The 10,834-nt window shown below is 38.1% G+C and overlaps 1 protein-coding gene across 1 annotated transcript in view; it reads left to right on the top strand.

Annotated features, from left to right (window-relative positions):
* Positions 1-7,267, top strand: part of SLBP (stem-loop binding protein) — a 9,675-nt gene extending 2,408 nt beyond the window's left edge. Inside the window, exons 2-8 of the mRNA XM_009882565.1 lie at positions 291-422; positions 2,958-3,062; positions 3,590-3,649; positions 3,911-4,042; positions 4,706-4,855; positions 6,270-6,354; positions 7,103-7,267. Coding sequence (XP_009880867.1) covers positions 291-422; positions 2,958-3,062; positions 3,590-3,649; positions 3,911-4,042; positions 4,706-4,855; positions 6,270-6,354; positions 7,103-7,219 — 781 coding nt within the window. The 3' untranslated portion in view covers positions 7,220-7,267. The remainder of the gene's footprint in view (positions 1-290; positions 423-2,957; positions 3,063-3,589; positions 3,650-3,910; positions 4,043-4,705; positions 4,856-6,269; positions 6,355-7,102) is intronic.
* Positions 7,268-10,834: the final 3,567 nt, after the last annotated feature.

The raw sequence follows: 10,834 nt of genomic DNA, 5'->3' as shown, positions 1-10,834 counted from the left end.
CGGGGGCAGTCTGGAGGGAAGTGGGGCTGAAGCTCCCGGGGGAGGTGGGGGGAAAGAGGTGTAAGTGCCCGGGGCCTCCGCTGTCCGCGGGGAGGGGCGGGTTGCGGGGCCGTTGGTAGCGGGATCTCCCCTCTGAGGGGCTCTTAAGGCCCGCGAGCTACTGGTGTCGCCCGGCTTGGTTTGCTGAAGTAAAATTCGTCAATAAACGGTGATGTCTGCAGCGGGATGGCGTTTCGGAGAGGTTAATAAAAAGAAAAGCGCCTAACGTGTCTTGGCCTGTCTGCTGCCAGCCCACAGCCTCCGCCTCGCTGGTCCCAGGGAAGGAAACGCGGCGCGGACGGAAAGCGGAGAAAGCAGAATGATCCCGATTCATCCGTTTTTGATGAAAACAAGTACAGGCCTTCTGACGGCAGGCTGGACAGGTAGGCAGCGCTTGCAGCAGAGACAGCTCGCTGCTCTTTTGTTCGTCAGGAGCTGTTGGGTCGGCTATGGTACTCGTGTTTTTTTCAAGCCCTCCCCAATTATAAATCGCTCGTCGGCCATAAGTTGCACTAAATTTTTTCCCCTTAAAGGAGGGAAAAGAATTTAGTGCAACGTTCTTATCTTGGAGTTACTTTTAGGAATAACCATTTTTCATTTTTATTTCTTTAATTATATTCGTCATTATTTTCTGTCCTATTTGATGCTTGCTTACTGCCATTTATCGTGAAGCAGTAACTGCCAAGCCAGTTATGTTTATTTGTGGGTATAGACTGTACATACTATTGTGGTAAAATTAAACGCGATAATAAATTAAAAATTCAAGTGTTAAAAGTCATTTGCCTTCATATTTCTGAAGGTAGTACAGACCACCTTGAAAAGTTTTGTATAAATATGTCAGCACGTGTGTGGTGGGGTCTGCTTCTGAGATCACTCACTCTGTTCATACTTCTCCTCCCTGCCTTCCTTACCCTTTCTCAGCACAGGTAAATTTCACGGTAGTGAAAGTACCTTATTTTATATCCCTGCCTATATCTGAGCTATTCGTGCCATGGTCCCTTTTATCAGTGGATGGGGGTTGTGGCCTGCAGCCCAGCTGGTTGAATCTAGATTCCTAATCTAGAAGGAGATGGGTTGTGCCCTGTAACTACCCATTTTTCTTTGCTGATAATAATCAGGGAAGACATTGATCAGTGGCTCAAATGACAATATTCAGAGTAAATGAAATTAATTTCAGAAAGTGTGTCTGAATAGGAGTACAAAGATCAAACTACAGATCGCTTCACCAGTTTTAACCTAAATAAGCAATGCTTTTGTGTGTCTCCCAGTATTGAACTGGACAGGCATTCTTTCTGGTTTAGTTTGGACTCGGCTCTGATTGAAGTTGTTTTCTTCCTGCATTAAAACTACTCTTTGTTTATACCAATTCATCATTGTCAAAATAAAACTTTAAAATAGGGAGAGTATCAGGATGGAGGCTGGATCATGCAACAGATTCAATCAGGGGAGGATGGGAAGGCAGTTAGAGCTTTGCTTTGCTGCACCTGTGGCAGAGTTTGAGCACCATTTGCAGTCATAGCACAACACCAGAGCTTCTCGCCAACTGTGAAATGATACATGGGGATGAGTGTCTGAAGGAAAATGGCTAAGCTTAGTATGTCTGGTACCAGTACCGTCACAGAGCAAATTAATCAAGAGAAAAAGCTGTAGACTGTCCCACATTGTCCCTAATTCTGTTGTATATACAGCACAGGTACAGAATCAAGCAAGTACAAAAAGGTGTGACACAGTGTTGAGGAAAAAGTTCAGATGGTGGGACTACCCTAATTCTGGGATTGAGCTGTTCTCTACGATGGGAAAGCAATAACTGAATGTGGCCTGCATTTTCAACAGAGTTAAAAATCAATATAAGCAAATCCTTGGAGGCTGAACAGATAACTTGCAGAGGGACCTGTACTGTTTCCTATGGATTTTTAATTTTTCTGAGTTGGTAACTTGGTTTCATCTAAAAAGAGCTTTCAGTTTTAATTTGACAAAAACTTCAAAGTAGTGCAAACCAATTTCTGAGCTGGGAGCAGGGAGGGAGTTGGAACTGGTTTTAGCGCAGATGGATCTAATTCCCTGACTTCAAGGGACTTTTGTGCAGAATCCTGGTAAGTCTCCAGAGTGTTTCCAGATCTACTGAAAAAGCGCTGGTCTGTAGGATACAGTTTTGAGTTTGTACTTTAGCAAAATCAGTCATCAGGAGGACCGAAACTGGAAAACATATTCAATAATCTGAATGTAGGCAACTGGTGTTGGCTGGGAAGCGATATTAGCTTATTCCCCTGCAACAGTCTGGATCTGTTAAATACCAGTTTGCAAAGTCATAGGAAATCTTAAGTTTACTAGCTAAAATTGACTGCTTTTTTGTGCCTTTGCCTTCTTTACTAGATATATTTTCATGTGGAGAAACTCTTGGTGCTATCATGTAATTTTAATTAATTAGCTGTACAATTTAATTCTGTGTTTTAACTTTTGTTGCTTATACAGCTAATGAGTCTGCAATCACGAAAGAATAAATATTTAACTCATTTAGTGGAGTGAAAATAAGTTAGTAAATGAGTAAAGTTGGTATGTCACATACCGTTTTCAGAAAGACACCAACTTAAATTTATTGAAAGTCTAGGCTAGGTTACGTGCTGCAGTGGTATACTTCTATAGATATCTATGTAAACTTTTCAAGGGGAAAAAAAACAAACCAAAACCAAATCCCAAACCACACAACCTCAAGGTGGAACTCTCAACTGATGCTTAATTTTACAGTGATGACATTTTTATTAGAACAATACAAGATTTTCACAGCCATTGTGAGTACTCTAAATGAATACATAAAATAGCTATCAAGCTGTGAATGGGGGAGATGCTGGGGGTGGGGTTGGAAATACAATAAAATAAAATTTTAATGTAAAGGCTTTTTTATTTTTTTGTCTTTCTAGTTTTACAACACCGGAAGGCCCTGGACCCGTTTCGCGGTGTTCAGATTGGGGAACTGCAGTGGAAGAAGATGAAATGAGGACCAGTGTTAACAAAGAAATTGCGAGGTACCCATGGGTGTTAAAGATGAAGTGGGGAAAGGAGGGGAAATGGTAGTTGTCTTGTAAAATTTGTATTGACTTTCATTTTTAACTTCATCCTTGTAGTAAAATCTGACCAACCTTAGCTTCTCGTCTGCTGCTTTTAGGTTAGCTTAAGTCCTGCAAGAATGACATAGCATGCTCTCTGGAGAGTTGATGTGTATCACTAAGTATCTTCCTTTTGGAAGAATCCTTTCCTGGATCTCTTCTATTGAATTACCTTGACTGTTCTTTCACTAATTACTGGGTTTGCATTGCTATAGAAAGATTTTTAGGGAAAAGACTTAGGAAAAGAAAGTCTTCAGATTTTTTTTTTTTTTTAGGAGAAAACTGAAACATCCTTTCCATAGTGGAAAGGTGTTTACAGTGTCTGGGTTGACTTCTCATGACTGCTTCTTAGCCGAGAAGTAAAATCAACTGTGAATTGCAACAGTGCAGCCTCACATGTTTTCTTTGTGTACATATATTCTTAATACTGATTTGAACTCTTACAGATACAGAAGAAAACTCCTGATCAATGAATTTGCAAGAGAAAGGAAGTCATCCTCTGGAAGGTAGGTTAAATTTCCAGCTTAGCTGAGAAAAATCCTAACAATAGGTCTGAATTTTCACATGTACCATGCTGCGTCTGGAAATGCTCAGTTTGAAATAGTTCATCTTAAGTCTGCTCCAACATCATAGTTCAGTAACATCCCAAGCATTCATTTGAAAAAGTTTTAACAAGTTTCTTCATAGTCTTCTACACATATATTTGTTTTTGAGTATTGCTTGTTTTCTAGTGTCCCAAATCTACAATATTTTTTTTTTTTTTTTAGTTCTGATTCAAAGGAGTCCACTGTGACAGTAGAACTTGAGACAGATGAAGTGGTTTTGATGAGAAGACAAAAACAGATAAACTATGGAAAAAACACAATTGCATACGATAGATACATTAAAGAAGTTCCTAGGTAAGCTGCTTTTGTTTCTGGAAAACTAAATGTTCAGTTGTAAGTTATACCTGTTCTTTATAAGCATATTAACATACTAAACTTGGTATCTGAGGTGTTCAAATAGAAGGCATCTCCAAATTAGGCCTTCTAAGACTTTTTTTTAACAGATAAGTGACACTAACAAATAAGGGATGAATTTTTTTTACTAGTTGGTACATGAGGAATATCCCTTCAAACTTTCTCATGCTGCAGAAATGGAAGTGAAAGTTCTTTCGGTTATGCTTGTCAACTAGAAGAAACAAAACTCCCTTTGGCAGTCAATTTTCTCATTAGTAAACAACAAGACAAAATGGACTATAGTTGCTCTTAAGTTTGGAATATGTTTTATTTAGAAATTTCATGCTGAAGTTTTCAGACCTAAGATTGAGAATCCATTTTTTTCATTTGATTTGAAGACAGAAGAACTAAAATATTCATATGGAGATGACGGCTTTTCACCTGAGTGCTGGAATTGTGCAGTAGTCTTTTTCTTGTAAATAATATAACCACTGGGGCTCATAACAGCCCAGCAAATACTGTGTAGCAGATAGTCAGTCTTAACATAAATTGGTCTTAACAAAGGTGTATGATATGTCTGTGTAAAGAGCATTAATGAATTTTTCATGTCTAATATCTGAATAGATGCCATCGTATACCGGGAGTTCATCCCAGAACTCCAAATAAATTTAAGAAGTACAGCCGTAGGTCATGGGACCAGCAAATTAAACTATGGAAAGTTGCATTGCATTCCTGGGACCCACCTACTGAAGAAGGATGTGATCTGCAAGAAATGTATGTATAGAGAATTCAAGATACCTTTATAGAAATTAATATATAAAATTTCATGGTAAAAAAAGAAAAACCAAACACCCAAACCTGCAGAGTCCTTTTTGAGACACTTGTCTCAAGTGATTGCTGAATGTTTTCATTAGTTACTTATCCACACTTAGTGCTATTCAGTTCCTTCTCGGTCAAAGTATGTAATAGCTTTCTGGACCTCATTGGTATGACTAGACTTACCCGCTGTCCTCGCAAGGGCATACATAGATATCCCTCATTTCTTTAATGTATGTCCACTGGGTGAAATCAGAGCTCGTTCTGCAGTGAAAATGTCACACCGTTGAGGCAAGCTAATTCTTTCAGAGGAGTCTGCAGATAAATCTGTGGCATGAGCAGTGCTGGAGAGTTCTAATTGACAGACCTCATGAATATTGAGCTTGGACCAATACAAGGTACAAGAACCTGCCTCATAGCCTTCTCACTTGCTACTTCAGGAACAATGGTAAATATTCTTGTTTCTTGAGCAGAGAGGAGGAAAGAAGTACTTGTAAAATCATCTCAAAGTGCCATTAAATTAAAAGCATAGCCACAAGCATTCACAGTCCAAGCTACTGTGGTATTCTGCTCTAGAAGATGTAGAATAATATAACTAGTTACTTTCCTCGATAGAAACCAATAAAGCTAATCAGGGAACATACAAACTAAAGCTGTGGGACTACAGAATGAAGGTACACAGATGTAACTAATTCCTCCGGAAAACCACTGTTTTTCCCTAGCAGTGATGCTGATTTTTAAAACCAATATGAAGCAATGGGATCTAAAAGCAAAGGCTTACTTTTAGGTTCATTTTACCTGTAATTGTGAGGGGAGTTGGTATTTCAGCCTGAAGCCTACCGTCCACATTGGTGTTGAAATACTAGTCTATCTTCAAATGCTGGGGTCTATTTCCATATATAGTGGATATTAAAATCTTGTGTTGCAAAACAAATTGATGAAAACCTTGTCTGGAAAAAAAAAATACCTTTGCTCTTCCGTAATATTTGTCCTCATTTGTGTTGAGGCATTGTTTGAATGTTGGGTATTTGTCTTTGACAAGTTGCCATATTCAATCTCCAGTTGCCATATTCAATCTCCAGTTGCCATATTCAATCTCCAGTTGCCATATTCAATCTCCAGTTGCCATATTCAATCTCCAGTTGCCATATTCAATCTCCAGACTTTAATTTAGTCCTCGGCCATTTTGGCAATATTCAGTTGACCTGCTGTCCTGTCTGGTCTCTGCAGTTTGCCACCACTGTCCCTATAATCTCTAGGTCTCTTTGCTCTTGTTTGGCCATCACTTTCAGAACTGCGCCTACAAAGTACAACTTTCTACTAAAGAAACTGATTTTGTTTTCAGCTGTATACTTGTTTAATTATTTTACAGTAGTCCTGTTGACCTTGGCGAGATGGAGACAGAATCTGTTGGAAGTAATTCTACTGAATCTCAAACAAGCTGTCAAGATAATGATGTAAGCATTTCTCTCACTTGCATAAGTATTTGTTAGTAATTGGTCTATTACTTGGAATTAGATCTAAAGCAGCCTGAATACATGAGAAATTCTATAATCTGCTGTGTTTAGGGACTGCTTATAAAGCTGAGCAATCTTTAAATTCAGACATTTTCCCAGCTATAGCCAGTATCTGTTTGTAGTCTGAGTTCAGAGAATTAGAACTGAAGTGACCATCTCAAATGACAGATACCTCATTTTTTCATAGCCTGCAAAATAAAGTTTATCTGTTCAAAGCGTGTCAGTTATGAACTGTGGTGTACAGTAGAAATACTACTTTAGATTGCAATATCTAATGTTAAAATAGGATGTAATTTTCTTGGCACACCTAGGCTTTTTGAAGTAGGTTCTTTTTATATTCAGAAAGCACTTAGTATAGCTGAGCAGTAACCTTCAGTACAGATCTAGTAATGTTTTTCTTACTGGATTTCTTTCTCCAATGAATATTGAATCTCTACAGTGTTTTAATGTATGCACATGTAGATCCTTAAAACATTTGCAAGAAACCTTAGAATATGGCTGAATGGGTAGAAGCCTTCATTTAAATCTCTTCAATCTTAAGACTAGCCTTGGGTTTTTGTATGGCCTTTAAAGTGTTTGTAAGCCTTTCTTATAGGGTGGTCTAAATGAATTATAGAAGTTAAAAGGAATTATTGCATAACTAAACCTGTATTTAACTGATAATTATTAACTGATTTTTGAATTCCAGGATACCTGCTCTGGCACTCCCACCAAAGTTAGACATATTGACTGTCAAGCAGAAGGTGAATTCGACTTGGAAGTGTGTTTGAGTGAACCACTTAAAGATTTTGATACTGTGAGTTAAATAGTCTCGTGCAAACTGTTTTAGAGGAAGTTTCTTTTAAATTTGAGAAGTTAGCTTGATTCACAAACTGTTAACAGTAAGAAAGCTTAAGCAAAGTTGAAGACTGTTCTCTAAGTTGTGGTTGGTCTACGTATTCTCTGGACCAAACGTGTGTAAAAATACAATTCAGTTGTGTGACTTCTTTTTAACTTTTAATTTATGTATATCAGATTTTTTTATAAAACGTTTCAATAGAAAAAAATAGCCAAAGGCAATGCTATCCTTAAGTAATTATAAATCGTTCAGCAAGATCTTACTGATTCCAGCTTCCCTCACATAATTTCAGTTATCCACCTGCAGATCAAGAGCAAAGTAGGGAGATATTTTTGAGCCTCTGTATGTTACCTTGCTTTCCCATCTGGCTTTACTACAAGGACCTGACTTGGAGAAATACAGGTGGTGGCAGAACCATACTGCTGATTAGTATTGGTAAACTCATCTACTGCAGTTCTTTACTGTGAAATTAAACTGCCTTAACTTTATTTAAAAAAGAAAAAGGCAATTGTTTTTTATTTGCAAAAATATTTCTGAAATAATTGGAAATTAAATACTCTCAAGAAATTGGAGATCAGTATGGTAAAGCCCAGGCAATAATGCTTTAAGAAGCAGCAGCCTGAATTTGAAATTTGTAAATAGTCACAAGTCATTTGTTAATAAAGTCAAGAAAACAATGTGTAGGTAGAGCGCTTCATTCTTTTAATTTGCTGATTTTAAATGTTGTAAATGATAACATTGTACAGACTTTCTGCTGAAAGCAGTTGATGTTTCTATTGCTTTTGTATGGGATGTTGCTGGAAAATAAACGGAATTGCATTTACTTATGACTCTTCATTGCCTACTAGTGATGTTCTGTGGATAACAAAATTCAGGAAAATACTGAAAGACATGTATCTGAGACTGGTATTGATACTACGCTAGGATTTGTGTGTGTGTTAGCACCGTCCTCCGACTTTGAAGGAGACCTTAAAAACTATTTATTTATGTGCAGGCCACTGGAGTGAGTTTAAGACTTAATTATAATGGGTAAGTCTGTTGTTGACCTTTTGCAGACTCCTTAGAAGCAATTTAGATTGGTAGATGTCCACTGACTGTTTACCAAGTTTTGTTCTCTAGAACAACTGCTAGAAGAGCTAGCTAGACACTTAAATCTTGTTTATTGTACAGGACCTTTTGTGTAGTCACCTCACCTGGTTTTATCTCTAAAATGAAATTTCTGGGTGTTGGTGTTACAACTGTGAGGTTCAGTGGAGACACTTAAACTTTTCAACTCTCGAGTAAGTATCCTAGCTGTAAGCAATATTACTAGCTATCTAATTTGCTAGGCACTCTCAAATTCTGGTAGCTTGATCTGATGGGGAAACTTCCAAAAGGAAGCTATGGCGTGGGGATAAGGACGGAGCTGTGTTCTGATAGCCTCCCTAGAATGTCTTTTTTTACAGACAACGCATCAAAGTGATAGTTGTTCTTGCTTACTGCCTGGAGTAAGGCCTCTCTGCCCTCCCCAGATTATTTTCCTTATCGCACATTTTTTGGCTGCTGACCCTGGTTGTTCTTAAGCGGTTTTTGTTGTCGAATGCTTAATTGTAGCTTGAGCCGCAGTTTGCTTTGGAACTTTTTTCCTATGTCCCCTTCAATAAAAGTGGTCTTAAGGTCAAGCCAAACTCTCCATGCCTAACTAGAATCATTTGATGCCTTTACTTAAGGGTTCTACTTGTTGCCTAAAAGGGGTTTAAACCAGACTTTCCAGGTGGCACAGCAACTGTTCCGAGTGTCTCGGTATTTAACTTTGATGATAGGCCTGAAAGACAATTGCATGTGAAGCTACTTGGGACCACCATTTCAAGCCATGGCTACTTACTATTAGGTTTTTTAATGCTTAACGCATCAAATTTGAGTCAGCCACTTAAAGCTTAGTGCAGTTCTGTCTCTGTGCTACTTTAGCACCATCAGTTACTAATGGTAAAAGATTTTCATGAGTGTTTTTTTGAGAATACACGTGTTACTCCTGTTTTAAAGGGTAGTAATGAGTAACATGAAGCCAAGAACAAAACCATTCGTGTCTTAAGGTACAAATAGTTCACACCGCTGAACATCAGTGTAGAATAAAGTATTAATGTTAAATGATGTAGTGGTTTTGGCCAGGGTGAAATGAGTAAGCCAAGACTTATGCCATATTGTAGACCTGGAAACTATTCTCTGTCAACTTGATGCTGTCTTCACAACCTTGAAGTGCAAGTTAGTAGTTGACATTCAGATGTGTCGCAGTTCGCGTGATATCAGGAGACACCAGGTGCTCATGCTGCTGATACACACGCTGTAGCAAGTAGTAATACTCAAGCTGTCTAGTTTGGTGGTCTTACACTGGAATGGCTATACAGTGAATTAAGACCAGTGAATTTGCTTCTATTCATGCTATTCTTAACCTCAGAGTATATCTAAAGTTTGCACAAATAAAGCAGCAGAACTTTTCAAGGGTACACCCAGGCTGTTCAGGATATCTTAAATGAATTTAAGCCTTGAGGTGCTAACAGATATATGTAATCTGATCTCCAGAGTAACATGGGCCATAAAACACCACCTCAACTAATCCTGGAGTGAATCAGTAACTTTAATACTTTGTCGAGAGCCCAAATGAGGTAGTATCGGAGTCCCTGTGCTAGAAAAGAAACAATTAGATGAGATTTTAAGGGGCAGCAGGGGGTGGTGATGTGTTAATCTGTACCCAAGTATCAGAACAGGCAGTAGAATTATGGTTGGGTTTTTTTTAAAAAAGTTTTTCTACACCACTGTAGCTAAGCTAAACAGGTTGGATCAGTGGAATATTCAGAAGATTGTTTAGAGGCTTCCAAAGGGTAAGGTTGCTTAAACCTGGTTTTGAAGTAAGAATAGTGAACCCAATAATTATCCACTGAGATAGCTAAAGGAGATGCATATATTTCAGAGCTTGTACAAAAATTTATTACGAGTCTGAAAAATGCCTATGTCTCTGAAAATCAATTTTTTATTAAGCTTTTTCTATAACTTCACAAAAAATATTAATTCCAGAAAGCATCTAGGTATGGTATCTGAGATTATTACTATGGTCCTTAGTGAGAAAATAATACATGAACAAATACTATTATAATTAAAAAAAATCCAATGTCCCCCGCGGCCCAAAAAAAAAAAAACAAACCAATGATATCTTTGAGTAATTGGAGTGCTCTGTTAGAGTCTGTATGATTTTGTGACTTGTGTTCTTTGGGATCTGTACTGGAGGAGGAAATGTAGGAGTCTTTCTTTGACTAAAAGATTGAGGTATGGGGCAATGTGGGGAGAAACGTTGTGAAGAACCATAATACCCGTGCAGAGCAGAAAGATACTAGGCAAACAGCTGAGACTAGTAATTTTCTGTTACAATGGAAGGTACAGTACTTCTACTTTATCAAATGTCTTGAGATGCTTTTAAATTTCTGCAGAGTGACTTCTCAGTGGTTAGTCCATAAACTTATATATATAATTTGAGACGAAGCCAACTAACCTGCTACTACTCAGCCAAGGTTTTCAGCGTAGGCCTTGGCGTGTGATCATCTTGCCCTC

This window comes from Charadrius vociferus, unplaced genomic scaffold (genome assembly GCF_000708025.1).
Source record: "Charadrius vociferus isolate BGI_N301 unplaced genomic scaffold, ASM70802v2 scaffold213, whole genome shotgun sequence".
NCBI classification, from domain to species: domain Eukaryota; kingdom Metazoa; phylum Chordata; class Aves; order Charadriiformes; family Charadriidae; genus Charadrius; species Charadrius vociferus.
This window is presented reverse-complemented; position numbering and strand designations above follow the sequence as displayed.